This window comes from Xiphophorus couchianus, chromosome 14 (assembly GCF_001444195.1).
Source record: "Xiphophorus couchianus chromosome 14, X_couchianus-1.0, whole genome shotgun sequence".
Taxonomy (NCBI): Eukaryota; Metazoa; Chordata; class Actinopteri; order Cyprinodontiformes; family Poeciliidae; genus Xiphophorus; species Xiphophorus couchianus.
This window is the reverse complement of record NC_040241.1, coordinates 19,988,375-20,009,896: the sequence shown is the minus strand read 5'-3', so window position 1 is coordinate 20,009,896 and position 21,522 is coordinate 19,988,375. Positions and strand designations below refer to the sequence as shown.

At 37.3% G+C, this 21,522-nt stretch overlaps 2 protein-coding genes across 6 annotated transcripts in view; one reads left to right on the top strand and one right to left on the bottom strand.

The window, feature by feature from the left end:
• exoc6b (exocyst complex component 6B) overlaps nucleotides 1-10,669 on the bottom strand; it is an 88,573-nt gene extending 77,904 nt beyond the window's left edge. For 3 of the 4 annotated variants that reach the window (XM_028038244.1, XM_028038245.1, XM_028038246.1), the window contains exons 1-5: nucleotides 10,498-10,668; nucleotides 1,789-1,954; nucleotides 1,676-1,723; nucleotides 1,500-1,590; nucleotides 597-642 (exon numbers count right to left, since the gene is read on the bottom strand). In XM_028038244.1, the coding sequence (XP_027894045.1) occupies nucleotides 597-642; nucleotides 1,500-1,590; nucleotides 1,676-1,723; nucleotides 1,789-1,954; nucleotides 10,498-10,586 (440 nt within the window). In that variant the 5' untranslated portion in view covers nucleotides 10,587-10,668. Of the gene's footprint in view, nucleotides 1-596; nucleotides 643-1,499; nucleotides 1,591-1,675; nucleotides 1,724-1,788; nucleotides 1,955-10,497 lie in introns of all 4 variants that reach the window. The other variant, XM_028038243.1, reaches the window with a different exon arrangement.
• Nucleotides 10,670-11,171: 502 nt separating this feature from the next.
• tkfc (triokinase/FMN cyclase) lies at nucleotides 11,172-20,675 on the top strand. Of its 2 annotated transcripts, none has more exons than XM_028038248.1 (17): nucleotides 11,172-11,268; nucleotides 11,830-12,013; nucleotides 12,924-13,028; nucleotides 13,120-13,307; nucleotides 13,772-13,850; nucleotides 14,330-14,419; nucleotides 15,235-15,269; nucleotides 15,360-15,444; nucleotides 15,724-15,813; nucleotides 16,590-16,706; nucleotides 17,002-17,121; nucleotides 17,790-17,927; nucleotides 18,001-18,107; nucleotides 18,535-18,641; nucleotides 18,716-18,749; nucleotides 18,856-18,948; nucleotides 19,935-20,675. In XM_028038248.1, the coding sequence occupies exons 1-17, from the start codon at nucleotides 11,263-11,265 to the stop codon at nucleotides 20,091-20,093; spliced, it is 1,737 nt and encodes a 578-aa protein (XP_027894049.1). In that variant the 5' UTR covers nucleotides 11,172-11,262; the 3' UTR covers nucleotides 20,094-20,675. The 2 variants fall into 2 exon arrangements, with proteins under 2 accessions (XP_027894049.1, XP_027894050.1); XM_028038249.1 differs by having other exon boundaries at nucleotides 11,201-11,268; nucleotides 11,833-12,013.
• Nucleotides 20,676-21,522: the final 847 nt, after the last annotated feature.

Here is a 21,522-nt window from a genome sequence, read left to right as displayed (position 1 = left end):
TAAATAAAATAAAGTTGAATCTATATGGTTTCATATTTTTGGTGGTATCAAATCCTTCAACATTACTTCTGCTCTGCATTTTAAGATATTCTGACTTGCATTATGAGTCAAGACTAAAATTATTTGGAAAAAGTGAGCATGAATTCAAATGTATAAATATGCATCATTATGAAACAATACATTGATAGTTCCTTCCACTTTAACAAGACCGAAACGAGAATCAAAACAATCTGAACTGGGCTAAATCTCAACATTGTGATTTGTTTGATTATAAACCTTCTAATGCTAAACGTCAGCTGATCAATCAAAATTAAAAGCCGGTGAAGAAGTTTTGATTACCAGTCACACTTTTACTGCATTTCAAATGTGTTTTATTCATTATACTTATTTCACTATAATTTTTTTTTTATTATTTTGTGTTTATTCTGATCATTTTTATCTTTCATCCTGATCTTTTATTGATTTAATCCTCCTATTCTTGGAATTTTTTTTTTTTTTTAAGTGACAACACGACAATTCAGCATCCCCTTCTGAATCTTGCCAGGTCTATTTCAGTTTGAACTGGTGTCCATTTGAAAAAAAGATAAATGTTTTACCTTTTGGCTCTCATTTGCTCCTGCAGTCGGCTGTACATCTCCAGAACTGATGAAACCAAAACGAAACAAAACAGCAGGTTGTTTAGAAACGAGCTGAAAGAATCACCTAAAGCTGCCAAAGTGTAACAGAAAGAAAAACATGTCAATATGTAAATAGATTTTTGATTGGTTTTGTAAATGTGAACTGGCTGGTTGACCTTTGATGACCTCTGGAAACATTTATTAATATCTTTAAAATGATAGCAGCACATACTAGAGTCTTTACTGCACAAACCAGCACCAATGTCTGACACTGATTTTGTTTGATTTGGTTGATGTTTAACTTTCATTAATAGATGCAAAACAGAAGCAGCACAAACAAAAATTGCATCACAAACAGAAATTATGGCACCAATTTTGTTTGATTTGGGTGATGTTGACCTTTAAACTTTTATTTATAGAGGCAAAACAAAAGCAGCACAAACTAACATTTTTGTAGCACAAATGAACACTGCAGCATCACAAACAAAAATTTTAGGACTACAAAAGTTCAACACCAATTTTGTTTGATTTGGGTGATGAGAAGGAGCCGGTTTAACTGTTGAGCTTTCATTAATATCTGCAAAACAAAAGCAGCACAAACAAAAATTTCTGCAGCACAAATGGAAATTTTAGCAGCACAAACATTTGACACCAATTTGGATGGTTTTGTTTGATTTAGAGAAGGTTCGGGGAAACTTCACTCTGGTGCTTCAGGAACGGTTTGGGAGACGGGAGTGTGTGTCGGCTCATTACAAACCCGAGTAGTTTGGTTCTGACTGAATTCAGCTGCTTGATCCTGGTTCTAAAGCTGGATGTGATTCAGAACCAGACAACCGGTCCGGTACCGTGTGACAACGTTGATCCAATGGTGTTCTGCGTTACCTGGCAGGCAGAGAGCCAGCTTGTCTATGGTGGTGGCGATGTTCCTCTGCTGCACTCGGCACTGTTTCAGCTCCTCCATCGAACCGATGAGCTGAGAAGAAGGAAAACCGTCAGAGATTTTCACTGGAGAAGTAAAACTGATCTGAAGAGCAGAGATGATCACAAACTGCACTCACCACTTTCCCATCTTCCTGAAGTCGTACGTTGGTTTCAATCACCTGACTCTGAAAGACAAAAACAAGTTCAAACTGTTCTGTCCATCTGAAGTTCCTCCTCCTTTTCCTCTCACCTTCAGCTTCTGGGCCTCTCCTCGGACTTTGAGCAGCTCAGTAATGGAGTCGACGAAACCCTGGAAGTGATGGTTGCACATCTTCTCAATCTCTCTGTCGTGGTTCCTGATCCGAGCGTCGAGCTTTTCCATGAAGAGGCCATGTTCCTGACCGTCGTACACCGACCTGGATCAGAGGAAGGCAGAGAGAACACGAGAGAAAGAAAAATGTGATTTTAACAACATATTTATTTTTTAATAAGAATACATTATGACAGAGTTTACACTAACATTCACATAAATACTGAGTTAGAAAATAACTGTCCATCAATCAAATGTGTTTAAGGAGGAAATAGAGAAAAAAGAAAAAAATAAAGACAAAAAAGAAAAGGAAGAAAAAGGGGGAAAAAATAAAGAAAGCATGAAATAATAAATAAATAGGAGTTAACACAAATTAGGTCCCAGCTCAAGCAGTTCAAGTCAAACTGCAGAGAAATCCCAACAATTAACAGAAAAGGTGAACAACAATGAACAAATTCAGGAATATAAACATTCAAAACTTAAGAAAACAATATGGTAAGAATATAAAGAAAATGCATATTTAAAAAAAAACACATTTAATGAGTTCATGTTGGTTTGTTTCTCATCAATCTACCGTAAGTACACAAAACTAACCAAAAATGTTCATTATTCTACATCTGCATTTCTAACTTTGTTCAGGACAAAATGAAAAAGAAACGGTTGCCTTGTTAAATGTCCACTAGGGGGCAGTATGTGTATTATTTATACTGGGACCCATTGCTGAGAGAGGAGGTTTGATTTTACAGAACCTGCAGCTGCTTTGCTGCTAAATAAAAAACATAAACAGACAACTCTTTATATCTCAAGCTCTTATTCTGAAAGGCTTCCATGGGTATTATTTATTAAGGTTCATGTCTTTTAGGCTCATTAAGAGTTTGATGCCTACTTATTGTAGCAATCTTAACTGTGATAGAGACTTATTTTGAAGGTTTCTGTGAACTTTATTTTGAAACTAAATATTCCCATTTTAATGGAAATATTTGATTTTTCTCTTTTGGATTTAAAACTTGAGGTTTATCTATATTTGTATATTATTAAAAATCGAGATATTTGTGCTACTGAACAACAAAAAGTAATGTTTTTGGCTTTTTGGCCTTTGTCTATCCCTCAGATTTACATCTTTGAACTTTGACCATTTTCATTTTCCCTGATAAGACACAGACACAACCTGAAAAGCCAGATGGTTCACTATCTTTTAAAATTAGCTTCTAAATTATGGATTTACTTGTAGCACTCAAAGCCAATGGGGGTTTAAAATAACTAAACATATAATTATTAGATATGAAACAATCAAGCTATTACTTTATGGGACCTAATATGTCTTTTATTGCCAAAAGATTTACATTTTACCATCAAGAATCCCAAAAATACTTAGTTTTCTACTATCTTTGCCGTTTATTCTCTAGTAAATGTTGGTTTCTTTCTTTGTATCTTCCAATATTTTCACTGAAAAAGACTTTTGGAGCCACAGAATAACATAAAATCTGATTTGTAGGTTTAAATAAAATGTTTTTATATTGGATAAAGTGTTCCCAGTTGAGTATGATGATGGAAAATCCCAAAAGTGACCAGAGTGAGTGGAAAATCCTTTTTTAGGGAGCATGGTTCTTCCTGTGGTCTTTCCTTTTCTGAAACAACACACACACACACACACCTGTGTGCCGCTACAAGCCCCTCACCCTTCCTCCTGTTGACCAGGAAGTGCTCGGCTCGTACAATAGAGAGCAGGTCTGACGCCACAGTGGGGCTTTCTTTAGACACAAACAAACACGGGAGCCACCAGTGGGATGACCTCATGCACTTTCACAAAAGTTCAACAGAAAAATGAGTTTTGAACTTGTAAACACAACGTAAAACAGAAGTTCACCAACAAAAACATCCTGAAACTGACAAAATCCCATTAAAGAAATATTTGATGGATGAAAGTTGACTAAAATGTCTGAGATTCAGTCAGATGTTTACTAGGAGATCTGAAACACGCTCATCAAGAGTTTTGCGTTTTGTACCCTGTTGGCTTTTCACAGAACAGAAACACGTTGGAGGCTGAAAAAGACTCGACACTGTGAGGGAAGTTGAGATACCTTATATTTTGCTGCATTAAATACAACTTTTATTAATAGTACTCTGTAATTTTCAGTGACATTGTGGCTTTATAAGAATGTTTGTCACTGTGGCATCTCAATTCTCTTTTTTTCTCTCTTTCTGCAGGTGTAGAAGCAGACTTTTACGGTATTTTCTTATCTTCTCTCTGTTCTTCTGCCCCTCCTCTATTTTACTTCCATTTTACCCTTTTAACTTCTCCAGTGGAGCGTTGAAGCGAAAGCTGCAATAATTCTGAAAGCTACAACTGCGGACAAGACACTTTTAAAAAAAGTGAGTAGAACAGATTTGGGCACACCCATTCGTTAGATTTGGCTAAACACAGCAACAGTTTTCAAAGAATGTCCTTGTTGCTGTAGCTGAATTAAAAACATTTGAATGATTGGAATAAACAGAAACATTGTAAAAATGTTACTGTAAATGTTGTGTCTTAATAGTGTGATATTACATCAACAACCACCAGAAAGAGTAAAAGTGTGGCAATCACTTATTGTTATTAAAGCTTAAACATGAGTAAAATCACCAAAAACTCCTTGTTTTAGTAAACTTTGATCAAATCAGCAAACTGATGCTCATGTTCGTGTTAAATATTTTTGCTGACCTGCTCCACACCTGACTAAATAGGATGTTAACCCAGTTGGGAGATCACCAGCAGCTGGGTGAGTTAAAGTCATGACTCAGCAAGGCGTGTTGGACCCAACAAGCTTGTGTCAAGTTGTCTCCTCTCCTTTTAGAGATTTCCTCCAGCTGGGTTTGATGTGCAAAACAGAACAGTCTGCGCACTTTCAGGCTGAAGAAAAACTGGACTTGAAACCCTAAATAAAAACATCTTGGTTACCAAACACTGGAGTTAGCTGCTGGCTACAACATCAGCACCGTTTCTATGGTGACCCAGAGTTTTACCACCAAGAGGACAAGATTGATTCTGAGGGATTACAGTAACAAGCTAGAAATAAACCTCGTTCATGTCCAAACAGAGAAAAACCACAAAACGAGCCTCAACCAGCTGGCTGCTGCTAATAACGGGGTGGAGCGCCACAAAAACACACAGCTGAGCTCCAACCGAGTCCAACTGAGTCCAGTTCACACACAGGCAACGAGAGGCTCTGATGCAACTTATTTTAGTTAATCCATCATTCAGATGATGCAGATTTTGTATTTAAACACTTCAGTCTTTTTTTCTTTTTTTTTTTTTTTACACAATATTAGAGATTATTTTGTCATGGTAACAAATCTTGCTTGATGATAAATTGTCCCAGAAGTTAATTCAATAAACGATAATATTGTTGGTTTGAGACCATTTTCAAGTAATATAATGGCAATAAAGTTATAATAATGCAAGAACACATTCTCAAAGATTAGTAAACTTTAAATTCTAATGAATATGTAACACTGGAACTGGAGACATTTTAATATACAAAATAAACAAAACAAAACAACATTAATTATGATTATGATTCATTATGAAGTCTATGTAATCAAAATTGTCCATTAAAAAATGTTTATTTGAGACTAAAACACCAAACTGAAGAGTTTATCATCCAGTTTTTGATAGAAAGAGAGAGAAAAAGAAAAACAATAAATCATGCAAATGGAAGTTATTGACATTGTTTTAATTTATCATGTGATTAATTGATTTATTGCTTTTTGTGACTGGCCTAATTAAAAATACACTAAAAAATGCAAATAAACAAATGATGAAATCCTTTTTTAACAATTTATTACCTAATATGCAATAACAGAATTCATTTAGTGACCGTTTGATCAATTGTAGCAAAGGATGTGAACGCAGCTAAAAAACACTTACAATACCAACGTAGGTAGAAAATATTTATAGTCTAAGAATTTTCTTTTAATTTGACTACAAAATGTTTATATTTTTAGTACAGTTTTGGATTAATTACTGCTTCGTGTTCCTTGTTTCTTCAGAAAATGGCTTTTTTTGAGTCCGTCTTAAAGTTAACGATTAATCAATTATTAAAATATTTCAATAATCAATTAATCACATTTAATCCGATTAATCGTTTCAGCCCAAGATGCAACATCAGTAACTAGAAATTATCCAGAAATAGCACCCATGCAGAGTGAGGTTACTTCAAAATAACATTACTGAAGCAAAAGCAAAAAGTAGTCAAGTAAAAAACATTGTTCAGCAGAATAACAAGGTAATGTAAGTAAATAAGAGATAATGTCTGTTTTTATGATAACACAATAGACAACAGCATAAAATTATGAGCAAATTTGGGTATTTTTATCAAGAGTAGAATATGCAACAGTAGAATCAATAAGATATTTACAAAACACAAAGTTAAATGATAAAAACTCATGACATAGCATAAAACTTTTGCAACATATGTTAACACAGCAGATAAATAAACCAGATTTTTTTTGCCCATATCCAACGTTTTCATGGCAGTCTGAAAAGTTCAATTCCAATCTTTTCCCCCAAAATAAAACTGAGGGAAATTAAGTATAATAAATATAGGTTTATAGCAATTATCAGACGTAATCTGATGTCAATATTGGCTCACTTTCATTGTTAGTATATAAAATATTTATACATCATGATTCACAGCAGTGTAACATTAATATCTTTCAATACTGTCTAAAATTTGTTGCCTCATAAACTCTTTGCAATTATAAAATATGGTTCATTAAAGTCAAAAGGACTTAAACCTAAACTTTAGCAACAAAATCTCTGACTTTCAAAATAAAACACTAAAGTATCCTACAAGGTGAAGCTCATATTTTTCATATCACTCAGTCCAGAAATGAACACCACAACCTAATGAATTGTTTCTGTCCGTGGTTTATCTGATGAACTTCAGTGGCCAGCAGATGGTAACCATGGTGATTAATTATGACATATAAAGACAGAACAAGCTGCGGTCGAACCTAGAAAACCTCAACGTTTGCAACCTGAGGGAGTTCGCTTTCTCAGTCAGGGAGGAATTTAGCAGCCAGTCTTGACCTGCTCGCTGTTGCTGCTTCAGGGAACCAAAACCCATAGACACAACAGTCCTACAGTACAGAAATGAATCCTGATTAACAATATTCACTGTAGAAATGTTACAGAACATCACTGCTAGATTCAGTCTGAATTTATTTGGACAACATTTGCTGCTAGAACAGCTGCAGGTTGGTAAAGGCCACAAACAATCAGAATACATCAATAATAAATGATGTTTTCTGCTTACAGTGGACAGACTGCTGCTGCTGCTAAAGGTAAGACTCCTGAGCAACAAAACACCACGGCTTGGTTTAATACAAAACAAGAAGTGATAATTAGCTGTGTGGGTTTCAAATCCGCATTTTTTATGCATCAAAGCATGCAACTCTATTTAATTTATTATTTTTTTTATTATCAAAATACACATTGAAAAAGCATCCATATCTGTACAACCTTTCCATATGGTAGGTTAGTAGGTATGTAGGTTGGTACATAGGTAGCATGGTAGTAGGTTGGTTAGTTGGTATGTAGGTAGGTACCACCAACCCATGTACATAGGCTGGTGGTAGGTTACTAGGTATCTTGGTATGTAGGGAGGACGGTGAGTTGGTTGGTAGGTAGACATTTCCTCAGAGAAATTGTAATTTCAGTCTTCCACACAGCACTCTTACATATACATCAAACACTAAAAACATTAAGACTATGTAACTTTTACAAAAATTATTATTTTACATATTTGTTAAAATTATCATAATGTTATGACAATATAAGAAAATACAGATAATCTGGGTAAAAATCTGATGTCCTCTGCCTTCTCCCAGTGCTCCCAGTATCAACTGCAGAAATACACCACTCAGCCCAAAACACCCAATCAGAGACAGGAGGTGGGTCTTAGAAGCGCTATTAAATCACATGACAACTTCACACTGATTATGTTGATCAGTTTTAAATATTAACAGACCTTTTTTGTTTTTTTTTAATTCTCTAAAGAGACTCAACCAGGAAGAAAAGTTGAAACCATCTCCAGAAGCTAACTTAGTCACAATATAAAAGGACCCAGAACATTTGTGGATCTACGTAGACCAAGAAGTGAAAAAAGGGAAACGATTGGGACAGAAAGAGGCTGGAAAAGATGAAACATCAGGGAGGAAATCATCCAGCAGCCGACAGCGTGACTGAGTCACCCAGCGTGGCACCGAGCAGCTTATGCTCAGAGGAATGTGTCAGCCAGAGGTGATGAACCAAGATGTCAAGTTGCGTTAGAGCCTAGATGTATTTTCAGACTGCTGCCAACGCTGGATGCAAACTCTGATCTCACAGAACAGGCTTTAAAATACTGCTGTTAGTTTATAAATCACTGTACAGCTTAGCACCACAATACATTAAAGATCTTCTGCTGTTGCATCAACCTTCCAAACCTCTGGTTCTGCTCTGCATCCCCAGAACCAGAACCAAACATGGAGAAGTAGCATTCAGCTTCTATGTGTCACACATCACAAATCTGCAACAAACTGAGAAAACTGTAAAGCAGCCAAAACACTGAGCTCATTTCTTCATCAAAGCGCCTTTGTGCCAACCATATTTTTGGACACATTGCCTCAATAGGGGAAAAAAACATCTAATTAATTACGTTGGAAAAGAGAAATGACCGTCGCATTAGAATAACAGGAAAAAATCCATCTCTGAGAAGAACACAGACACCTTTGATAAGGCTTCAATAGGCCAGTTCCTCAGCTGCATTTCCTCCCTTCATTCACAACTTGTTTCCTCTCTGGACAATCAAAGCAAACACTGCTGGCCAAGGGCGCCGTCCTCCTGGGTAGAGCGTTTCCATTTCCAAAGAAGAGCCTGAAATAAAACTAACCTGCATTTCTAATGTTCACAGATTTCGTTCCAAAAAACTCAGTTCTGAGTCAGTTACATAGTGTGAAAAAATATTCATACCACTTGCAATTTTCAACATTTTGTCATGTTAACTTCGATGTATCCCAGTGGGATTTCATGTAAAAACCCAACACAAACTAATGCAAAATGGTGGAGTTGAAATAAAAGGCTGCAAGGTTTTGAAAACATTTTTACAAATAAAAATCTGTACAGTGTGCATTTGTGTTCAGCAGTAAACAGTATGGTCAAAGCCTGAACTTAAATACAATTCATAATATGAGGCAACAATAAACAGATTCTGTTCACAAAGTAGCTGCAAAACTCTAAAGCAGGGGTGCCCAAAGTCAGTCCTCGAGGGCCAGCATCCTGCGTGTTTTAGTTCTCTCCCTGGTTTAACGCACCTGGATCAAATGACGGCTTATTAGAGGCCCAAGACGAACATTGACATGCTGAGAAGGTTGTTACTACCAGCAGGGAGAGAACTAAACCATGCAGGATGCCGGCCCTCGAGGACCGACTTTGGGCACCCCTGCCCTAATGAATATAAAATTAAACTTAAAAGATACTTTATTGATCCTGGAGGAAAATTCTAACTCTACCTTTCCAGTTTTCTTCAAATAGTTGTCATACACGCCAATTGATATGGGCAGGAAAGATTTTCTGTAGCAGTCAGTACTACAGCAGCTATGGAAAAGCCTCTGACTGAAGATAATATAAGACACTGAGGGTTATGCATAACGTCCTTTATTTTATGAAATACCTTTCTTAGCACTCTCATCTCCAGATATTCCCCAGTCGTCACCAGAACAGAGCAAACCTTATTTAGTACCTTTTTAGCATTTTTAAGTCGCTGGTTCTGATGCTGCAAACCCAATAAATGATGGCAGTAGAACCAAATAAGCAGTGCTTCAAATGATCAACTAAGAAAGGACGAATGCAAATAAATGTCACACTTTTGAGACATTTAGAAAACACGTCAAAATGTGGGAAAGTAGTTTTGGTAGGCTTTGTTTAGCAAAACAACAACAGCAATTTTGACCCAAATCAGGTCAAAACTACTAGCTGATTAAGAGTTTCTACTAAATAACAGACCTACAGCATAAGAAATTGTGCCAATCATTTACAAAAACTATATTTCATGACTTCAGTAACAAATATTTAGCATTTTCAATGAGTGACGGTGACAAAAAAGGCAACTGCACTTGACACTCCCTGATAAACTGTACAGACTACCTGCTGCTAAGTCTAAAATTAATATATAAAGCCTTCAAAACTTTTTCCCAAAAGGCTGACAGACAAAGACAGAAGCCCGTGATGAAGCTTACACCAAACGGAGAGCATTAATATAGCTATAAAAGCAGTGTTTCCAGTAAGTGTGAACAGAATGACAACTAGTTAGCTCAGGAAGCTAACGTTAGCCTAACGGTTGGTTTACCTCCTGATAAAAGTTACCAAAGTTAAAGGACAAAAACAAGAGAACCGGGTTTTGACAGAAACTTTAGTAAGACAAGAAGTTCTGTTTAAGTTTTAACTCCAGAATGTATTACATAAATTAGCCATATTTCATGCTTGCTAAAGTTAGCCGGTTAGCTGTCCGATAAAGGAAGCATATGTGTTTAAAGTTTTGAAGGCGCTCTCAGGAGCCGAGTGACGCCGAGCGTTGGACCATCTTCCAGCGGGGCTGACAGGCACGCAGCCGCCGCAGGCTGACTCACCGGAGTGTCGGCCCGATGCAGTTGGTGTCCGTGCTCTCGATTTCCCGCAGGATGCGTTCGTGTTCGGCTGCTGTCTCCACGCTCGCCATCCTGCATGTTGCTGTGGACGGTTCCAAGCTGCGCTGAACGAACGGACCGTACTGCGGACAGGTTTGGAGGAGGAGCCACACAGTGGGGTTAGGAAAATAGAAGGGGCAGCCCGGGTGGGCGGGGACTCCATGCGTTTCCAACTTGTGGTTCGGGTAGGAAGGACCGTGCTTGTTTGGTGAAAAGTAAAACAAACAAACAAAAAAAAGTGTTGAGTTTCCTATTGAAATATTTATCATATTTAAATAATTGTTGTTTTTTATTATTATTTTGTGTATATATAAAAATCAAACAGAAATTAAAATTTGGCTTGATTTTTTTTACATGTTTCAAATCATTTTAAACAGTTACTAGTGAAAGAGTACCTTATATTTTGACATCTTGATGTCAAAATAGTCTCCATAGTCTTGGTAGACTACGGAGAAATTTTAACAAATCCAAATGTTTAGCATTTCCACTTTCTAAAATTAAAACAAGACTTTCTATAATTAAAATATTTCCAAAATAATCTTTACTAAATTTACTTCTTTTAGATTACATACAGATGTTTTTCACACTAAAGCGATTTTATTTTGAAGGGAAACTAACATCCGGGTTTTGCCTCTAAATTTCTTCGCTTTGACGCTGCTACGTCATCCTGCTGCTGCCTGTTTGGAGAAGCAACAACACAAGCCAAACATGGAGGTAAGTGAGTGAATCGGCTGTTTTATCACCAGGACAGTCATGCACTGAGAGTTGGTGAAGCTTTATTACTATTTAGTGGAGTCTGGTTGGATGAATGGAGCGTCTTGGTAACGTGGTTGAGCTAACTGTGCTCTGCAGAACCAGAAGGATCAGAGTCCATTCAGTGATAAGCAACTGCTGCAAAGGCTCTCATTTCTGAGTTACGATAGTCGAACATTTTTACTTTTTATACTCAGACAGTTTCCAAAAGTGAAAGATTATCGACTTTTGAAACTCGGAAATGTAAGGGTTTTTTTTTCTAGAAAATTTCAAAAATTAATCTCAAGTTTAATGTATGAAGTTTTTTTTTCTAGAAAATATTCGACTTTTCAAACTCAGAAATGTCCACGTTTTTTTCTAGAAAATTTCAGAGATTAATCTTCTAATAGTTTTCCCGCATCTTCTCAAATCTTTCATGTCTTTTTAGTGTTTTAGTTTTGCAGAAATCCTCTGATCAGCTCCGTTTGCGTCAGTCAATCATAATATTTAGTTTGATAACAGGATATTTGTTCCCATGCCCAGAAGAAGTTGATCAACTCGGTGGATTGCTGTGTTGATGAGGCTCTGTGCGGCCTGGTCAGGGCCTCTGGGGGCCTCGCTCTGCTGAAGGGCCACAGAGTCATGCTTCGCTCTGACCTGGACAGTCTGAAGGGCAAAGTGGGCCTGCTGTCTGGAGGAGGTTCAGGACATGAGCCGGCACACGGGGGTACGACCTTTTATTATCGATGACCTTTAAATGTTGGAGAAAAGAGAGTACACCCTAATCATTTTTGGAACATGAAACTAGAAGTGCGTGATTATGGCATCATTTATATGTATCATGATAAATTTCTTACCATGATAAAAATTTTGATTTATCCTTTTTACTATGACTTTATTGGCACCGATTTCCTTAATTTTGGGAGATTGTTGATCAGCTGATAGTTAAATAAGAAGCCGATCTTATCCACCGATAATAAACAATAAATCGCTCTGTGATCAATTAATCACAAGATAAATTAAAATGAACTCAATTATTTCCATTTGAACAATTTATCGTTTTTCTCTCTCTTTCTACCAAAAATTGGTTTTCAGTTTGGTGCTTTGGTCTCAACTAGCCCCTTTTTTTGAAGGTCAGTTTTGTTTTAATTCATTTTATTTGTTGCTTGTGTTGTTTTGTTTATATAGTTGAAATGTTTTCCAGTGTTAAATGTTTATTAGAATTTAAAGTTTATTGAGAAGGGTCCTTGCATTATTTAGCAAAATTTCAGACAATAAAAAAGCATCGACAGATCAGGCTTTTTAAAGATTAGTAATCCATGATCGGCCAGAAAACTGCAATCAGTGCACCGCTTTTTATAGAGATGGCCAGTTTATGTTGACTCACGGGTATACTTAGTGTTTTTTTGGCTTCATATTTTTTTAAGTCTGCTTGGTGTTTTTAGTTCACTTAAAGTTAAATTTAAATTGTTTTAGATCCTAATTTGTGGTAATATGTAAAACCAGAGAAACAGAAGAGGGTGTACTTTTTTTCCCCACCATACTATAGGTTTGCAGTTTGCTGGCATTTAAACAGGGGCGTGGAGTCCCAGTTTAATGTTGCTGGTCCCAGTTTAATGTTGCTGGTGTGTCTTCAGGTTATATTGGTGCTGGCATGCTGTCTGCAGCCGTGGCAGGAGGAGTGTTTGCCTCTCCGCCTCCTGCCAGCATCCTGGCTGCCATTCTCACCTTACACCAAGCAGGTAAATCTGCTCTTCAAATATTAACAAATTAAATTTAGTTTTCAGATATAAATATAAATTTGGAGTCTGGTGCCTCTTTCTGGCTCTCCAGGAGCTTCTGGGGTTCTTCTCATAGTGAAGAACTACACCGGGGACCGGCTGAACTTTGGCCTTGCGGCGGAGCAGGCCCGTAACCAGGGGGTGGCCGTTGACATGGTGATTGTTGCAGAGGACTGCGCCTTCGACCAGCCCAGTAAAGCGGGCAGGAGAGGCTTGTGTGGCACCGTCTTCATACACAAGGTGGGTCACAAAAACAGCTGAAACCACAAACAGAAAGGGATCATATAAAAGATCAGTTAGGAAAGTGTTTTATTTTGCACAGTTGGTAGCACTGTTGCCTTGCAGCAAGAAGGTCCTGGGTTCGACTCCTGGCCCGGGGTCTTTCGGCATGGAGTTTGCATGTTCTCCCTGTGCATGCGTGGGTTCTCTCTGGGTACTCTGGCTTCCTCCCACAGTCCAAAAACATAAATATCAGGTTAATTGGTCTCTAAATTCTCCCTAGGTGTGAGTGAATGGTTGTTTGTCCTGTCTGTCTCTGTGTTGCCCTGCGACAAACTGGCGACCTGTCCAGGGTGACCCCGCCTCGCGCCCGGAACGTTATCTGGAGATAGGCACCAGCAGCCCTCCTGACCCCATTAGGGACAAGCGTGTTAGAAAATGGACGGGTAAAATGAATAAATGTGTTGCTGTTTAACTGTGTTCAGCTGGCGGGGGCGTTGGCAGAAGAAGGCTGTTTGTTGGACCAGATTGTTTCCAAGATGAAAGAAGTTTTGAAAGGGATTGGTGAGTGTCTTTCTCTATAGTGTCCGGGGCCGCAAATGGCCCAGTGGCCATTGCGGCCCTTGGATTAATTCTGTTCTGTTAAAATCCTCTTTCAAATGAAAATATTCAAGGGAATCTATTTTGCAAAATTCACATTTTTACGTTTTTGTTCTTCCATTTGGGTCTCTACTGCTTCTAAAAACCACCAAGCTTTTTTGGCAATAAGTTAAATGTTTTCTGGTGTCTTGAAAACATCTTGATTGTTATGTTACATTCAATGGGCACTGCACCGTTACCTAGCAACCAAAGTAGAACTCTGGTAGATTTGGCCAGCTGGTTTTATGCGCTGTACAATGGCTGCTGGAAAAGACAGTGTTTTGTTGTTGAAACAGAAACCATTTGCTGCATTCTTGTTGGTTGTGCAGGAGGCTCTCCAGAGTTGCTTGAGTTCATCTTATCACTGTTAATTTCACTGTTTGTGATGGATTCTTGCATCACAGGCACATTGGGAGTGAGTCTTTCTCCATGCAGCGTCCCAGGATGCCGTCCCTCTTTCGACCTGCCGCCAGGAGCCATGGAGCTGGGACTGGGTAAGTGCCGTTGACAGGAGGGTTGAGAGTTTGGTAAAAAGGTTTGAGGTTGTAGACCTGATGGACGGAGGTTTAACTTTTCATTCTATCTATAAAAATCAAACTATGAATGTAAATATTTTAGGGATTGTTATGAAACTGCTCCACCTAGTGGTTTAAAATGCTTTAAAAACTGATCAAACTTCACTTAAACAGTTTTGTTTCTAGCGCTTTAATTTGACCCTAGACTTGTCACAATAACACATTTTGCTTGCGATAAATTGCCCAAGTAATTATTGCCATAAACGACAATATTGTTGTTTTGAGACCATTTCCAAGTAATTGACAATGACATAATAATGCAAGTTTGATCTCAAATTCAGAAATACTTGGTTGATCCTAAAAGGACATTAAATAAAAAGAGACCAATAAACTTTAATTTTGTAAAGAAGGCTTAGCCCTGGAACTGGAAGATATTTCAAATATCCAAACTGAAACGCAACAAACAAAAGCAATAAATAAAACAGAAATAAAAAACACACACAACAGAAACCATAAATAAAATGGATCATGATGTTTCTATGAACAAATGTGCCCTTCAAAAACTATTAATCATCAGAATGGAAATGGTTGAAGTCATTTTAATTCATTGTGTGATTAATTGAATAATGGGTTATTGCTACAGGATAAAATGGCCCTATTAATAACGTTTGTATATGTAGTTGTTAGCACGACTCAGAAAATGTGTTACTGTCACTGTAAATAATATTTTGCTTGACTTATTCTCAAAAAATTCAGTTTTAACTTGAACTATATATGAATCTGTTGTCCATCAGGAATCCATGGAGAGCCTGGAATTAAGAGGTCAAAGGTGAGTCAGAAATACTAACAATAACCACCTGCAGTTGTTTTTATTGTAATGTACTAACAAGCTTTGTTTCTTTGGGTTCTTGTCCATCAGGTGGCGTCCGCAGATGAGGTGGTGAAGACGATGATAGATCACATGACCAACCCAGACAGCCAATCACATCTGCCTTTGAAATCAGGTCAGGTTATGACATTCTTATTAGTTTGGTGTTTTAGTTAGCATGTACCATATTGCTGCTGGTTTTTTATTTATCTATACATCTGTATATCTTTACATTCTCCTGTGAGTGGAGCCCCCTAGTGTCCCACCACAATACCCCATGTGTATTTTAGAACAAAACATCCTAAAATATAGTGATCAACCTCACAGCCTCTACAGGATCAGGTGTTTTATGCCTTCGTGTCTCTAGTCGAGGCATGAGCTGCTTAATAAAACTTGGTTTCTAATGTTATTACAGGTGACAGTGTTGTTCTTTGTGTGAACAACCTTGGCGCTTTGTCCTGCCTGGAGATGGCTGTTGTTACCCGAGCGGCCATCACCTGCCTCGGTGAGCAGAGACCCGCTTCCATCCGTAGCTATTTAATGAATCTTAATAGCAATGTTTTAGTAGTAGTATACTATGTTAGAACAGTAACAGCATGATTTAACATTTAGCTAGGGCTGCATAATAAATCACAAATTTATCGTTATCGCTTTGTACACAATATTGCAAAGATTAGCTTGGACTGATATAAACTGGTTAATTATTTAAGTAATTTGTATTTAGATTATATGTTTGTACTATATTTGGGGACATTTGTTTTTAAGTGCAGCTTAAAAATTAGGGATGCCAGATATTTCAGGATTAAAGGATTTAAGACAAAATGTCGTAGATTTTTACTCCTTAAACTGACGTTTAAAGTTGTTAAAAATTCTGTAAATTTAAATGTATTCTTTCGGATTTGGTGAGGGCTAATGTTCATGAAAAAGATTTGGAAACACATGTCAACATTAGATTTCCAATGCAGTTTTTAAGAATGCATTTTTTGGATACAAGGGACACAAGTGAAGCATAGTATGGACCTCAAATGAATAAAATCCTAAACTGAGGTAGATTATTTTGGTTAAAAATCTGAAAAGTGCTCAACTGGTGATTAGTCAATATATCCTTATTTTGTGTTTCATTTACTTAAAATAGTTGAGTCATTTTGAAATGTTAAATATAAAAGCAACACTATTTTGTCCTCTTTATTTGAATGTTTTTGTTGAAGTTTAGGGGAACAAAATCAAGACTTTTGTTCTAATGGTTGTACGGAACTTTATCGGTGGTTTCCATGGTTACAGAGAGCCGTGGGGTGGTGGTTGCCAGGGTGATGTCGGGGCCGTTCATGACATCACTGGAGATGGCGGGAGTGTCTCTGACCCTGATGAAAGTCAACCCGGAAACACTGAGGCTGTTTGGTAAACAGTTTGACGCACATAAACCTTTTCTTTTACATCAGTATTTAAAAAATAATAATATGGAAGGAAGAGTTTTAGGTTAGGTGCAAATTTAAATTTTGTTTGATTTCATGTGCTTTTGCTTCAGACTTCTCAAAGCTATTTAGAAATATTTTAATATTTTTTTACTAATTTAATTTGTGAGATATTTTTACATTTATGTAACTATAACATTTAGTTAACTTATTAAGTTTAATCTGTTTTTGCAGTGTTGGTTAACTGCTAACCAGTAAAGATCCTCCATATCTCAACTCAGATTCTAAGACCAGCGCCCCCGCCTGGCCAAACCTCAGCACTGCTGCTGTGAGCGGACGCAACTGCATCACAGAAGCTCCTGTTATGATCACACGGCCACAGGATGACAAACACTCCAAAGGTCACTAAATTTAGTTACAATCTGTGTTTATTTCATGTAGAAAAATTGTAAACAACTTTGCTGCATCTAAACGCTCCAAGAGCCTGGAAATGAAATTTAGACAAAGCTAAGAGCAACAGGACAAAAAACAGACAAAGTGCGTGCGGACATTTAGCCAACTTCAACCCGCCTATCCAGCCACTGTGGCGCTGTTGTAAAAGTGCTGGCTGTACATTGCTGGAGTGGAGCTGTCTGCCCTTTATATCCCGAAATTTGATAAAAACTTGACATGGAGTTAACAATTTTGTTGAGTTACTAATTTTACTGCTTGGATCTGTTTTCAGGTTCCATTTTGTCTATTTTACCACTTCCAGAATAGAACTTCAAAGTGAAGTTTGGTTATTTTTGATAATTTTGTGTATAAAACTATTGCAGATCCTGAAATAGGACAACTGATTAACGTTTTAATGGTCCTTTACAATTACCATTTATTTATTTGTTATGGTGTTTTTCACATCTTTTGAAACGCTTTTGCTTGCGTCATTGGTATAAATTTGTTTGTATGTAATTATATGATGTCTATTTATTTATTCAGTACTTATTTAAATCAAGCTAGCTAACGTATGTTCCTATATTAATGTATTATTTATATGTAAATTGAATCTTTTGCTGTTTTATATTTTTCCCAGGGCCTCTGAGTCCTGTTATGCACAAAGTTTTAAACAAGATTTGTTCCACCTTGCTGGAAAAGCAGGAGGAACTAAACTCTCTGGACCGGGCTTCCGGGGACGGAGATTGTGGCAACACTCACGCTCAGGCCGCTAGAGGTGAGAAACGACAAAGTTTTTACAGGAGGAAAACAAAAACTGATAACAGACCATTAAAATGTTGCTCCTGCAGCCGTTGAGGAGTGGCTCCAGGATCATGTGGTTCCTGGTTGCCCGGGGCAACTGCTTTCCGTCCTCGCTGGATTGGTGGAGGAGAAAATGGGCGGATCCTCAGGAGCGGTACGGCAAGCTGATTTATTACTGTTGAAGTACCAAAAATGTTCATTATAGAAAGAAACAATGAAGCTAAAAACTTGACAAACATGAACAGTAAAACTGATGTTAAAGACACTTAAAATTTTAATTAATAAAAATAAATGCTCTTTTTCAAAAGAATTGAGAAAATGCAATTCCTACAGTTCTTTAAATTGTCATTTATTTATTTTTTTTCAAATGAAATAATAAAAAAACAGCACACCTAGGACAAGAATCGCTTCCTTGACAAACCTAACAGATATAACCTTAGATTGATGGTAATAAAACAATTCACAGCGGTTTGATTATGTGCTAAAATGGCCTGCCATAGAGTGCTTTATGTATTTAATTTAATTGTGTTCATATTTTGCCAAACAATCTCAGATCAGTTCTTATTTTCTGTGTTTTTCAGCTGTACAGTCTGTTTCTCACCGCCGCAGCTGGTCATGTGACCGAGGGGAAGACCAACGGCGCCGCCTGGGCTGCTGCAGTGCATGCTGGGACGCAAGCCATGAGAAGGTACCCAGATAACCTACATCACCTAAACACATCAGTCTAAACAGATTAAAGTAAAAAATAATGTCTTCCTTCAGATACGGAGGTGCTGACCCTGGAGACAGAACGATGGTGAGCAATGAGGATTTCTGTTTATATTGATCATGATATAATGTAATTTACTGTTAGACCTGAACCTGTTTAAACTTGGACCTCTGCTGCTGTCCTCATTCTGTAGCTGGATGCTTTGTGTCCGGCTGCAGATGAGCTCATGAGGCTAACTACAGCACCACCTGCTGGACAGATGGTTGTGCTACATGCAGCTGTGGAGGTACAGTAACTACAGACATGTTTCATATTATAATAGAATAGAATAGAATTACTTTATTCATCCTAGCAGGGAAATTATTTCGCAGTTACAGCAGCATAGAGACAAGACACACAACAACCACCACTGAGTAGCAATGTAGACAAAATAAAAATAAAATATGCTGTCAATATAAAAAGCAACTTAGAGCAGTCCTTGCAAAGATTCAAAAAATGCAGATACAGAATGTATATGTAAATATATGTACAGCAAGTGTGCCACAGTGCAGTTGTGCAAAATTGGACTGATTAGTGCAGAACAATGATTTAGCTTTTATTGTACAGTGAGATGGCATGTGGCAGGAAGGATTTCCTGTATCTGTCTTATTGTTTACATCCTGAAATTTCACGCATGTGCACAACAATGGAGGGTAAAAAGACTATTACATGCCATCCAATTGTGCTGAACCTGTAGAACAACAGTGTTAACTAAATGAAACCTGGAGATGTAGGTATTATTAATTTGGTGAAGTGCGCCACAGCAAAAGGGGAAAATAACACAGAAAAACCATTGCACAACTCAAAACCACTCTTTCTTTTTTTCTACCCTCTCCGTCAGTTATGCTACAAACAGATCTGTTGCCATGGCAACTGACAACAGCTCTACTAATGTATCAGGATTTAACACCAAAACACAAACATTTTCCACACAAAGAACAGAACATTACAGTGTTTTTTTTAACTGAACCGAATTCCACAGCACATCTACATGCTAGCTTGTCAAAGTCAAGCTAGCATAACTGACCCACTTCCCTCTACCTCGATATTTCTTTTTAATTAAAATTTTGCCTGACCTTGTTATCTCGTGGTCGTAGTGTTGACAATTAGTAGCAAAGCACTGCGTCCCTTTTTCTTTTACATATCAAGCGTACATTTAAGATTTTGTGCATTATGTTGACAACTTGACGGCTAAAAACAGTCATCTCCCCTTTATCTCCTCTGACTCTGCAGAAAGCAGCTGCGGGTGCTGAGGCGACACGTGACCTCACAGCGCGGGCCGGGCGGGCCAGCTATATCGCCGCCGAGCGGGTCACCCTGCCTGACCCCGGCGCCGTGGCCGTAGCCGCCATGTTGAGAGCTGTAGTAGAAACGCTGGCGGAGCAGAAGTGAGGCAAAACCCACAACGTTAGTAGAGATTTGTCACAAACATTGATGATTTAATCACAAAAATCAGTTTTATTACTGTGAAATGTTTTGATTTTTGCTTGCTTAGAGTGGTAGTTAGGCCCTCTAAACTGTATCCTAATCATTCCTATTTTTGTAAGAAAATGTGAAAAAATGCCTAAATTGTGACTTACAATTTAGACATCAACATCATCGTGCAGTGGTAGCTTTACATAAACAAAAAATAGTTTTTGCATTCCTCTGGGGCTAATTTTCAAAATAAGTAAAAATAAAAACAAAAAATTTTTTTATAGAAAGCCTTGAAAATGACCACCTGCTGTAAAATGTTGCTTTGAACAAATGCAAAGTACAAAGTGGTGTCACTTCTGAGAAAAGTAGTGCTTGCCTTAACCTTTACTGTTTTTTGTTTTGTTAAAATTCAAATCAGCTAAAAATTGGGATGTTCAACTGTTGCTTCGAGTTATTTTGTTTAAGATAAAGTGTTTGGATTTGTTTATCCTGCACAAACTTCAACATTCGAGCCTACATGTTGGTACAAAATAAATTTATGGGATACACTTGTTTTAATTGCTGTGGTGTTTCCTTCACTTTTCAATTATTTACATTTGAAATCTGGATTTTCATTTTCCATTTGCTTTTAGATATGAAAAAGATTAACTTCCATCTTTTTACCGTGTCTTCATGGAAAATGTGGGATGCAAGTAAACAAATAAGCTTGATATTATTTGAGTTTACAAATCTACACTGTAAAAAATGATTCTAGTTTTATTTTAGAGTTTAGTAACAGACTGACTCTAATCATCACGCCGAGTTAAACTTTCTACTGACTTGAACAACACAAGTTGTTAGGCTGTGGCTCCATCTTACTAGAAATTCACTGAAATTATATGTTTTTGTCAAATTCTGATGATGTTCCCAATTACACTAATAAAATAGAAATATTTGCTATTAAAGTGTCATTTTTGTCTGTTTTCACACCAGAAAAGCCTCTGTAAAGCACCTTGTCTGTAAACAGATATTTCAAGTCTTTGTAGATTTTTTCAACAAGATTTATGTCTGGTCTTTGACTAGGACATTTTAACACATTTATATGCCTTGCTCTAATCCGATCCAACTCGGATTGTGTGACATCTGTCCTTGACAAGATGTCATTGTTTCCTTGACAGTGTCAAAGGAAAGCAGTCCCACAGCATGACGCCGTCACCACCATGTTTCACACTATGGATTAAATATTCGACCTGAAGTGCAGAATTAGTTTTCTGCTAAATGTCAAATGTTAAAAAGCTTTTGTTTTGTTGCTTTTTTAAGTAAAAGTATAAAACTTTTACTTAAGAACTATCTCCGTCTTTGTTTATCTTGTAAAATGGCAACAAAACACACTGAGGTTTATAGTTGCAACCTGTAAAAATGTGAA

Coding starts and splice junctions, on each gene's coding strand:
- tkfc (XM_028038248.1), top strand. Junction 13,029..13,119: donor TCTCACCTTACACCAAGCAG/GTAAATCTGCTC, acceptor CTGGCTCTCCAG/GAGCTTCTGGGGTTCTTCTC. Junction 15,445..15,723: donor ACATCTGCCTTTGAAATCAG/GTCAGGTTATGA, acceptor ATGTTATTACAG/GTGACAGTGTTGTTCTTTGT.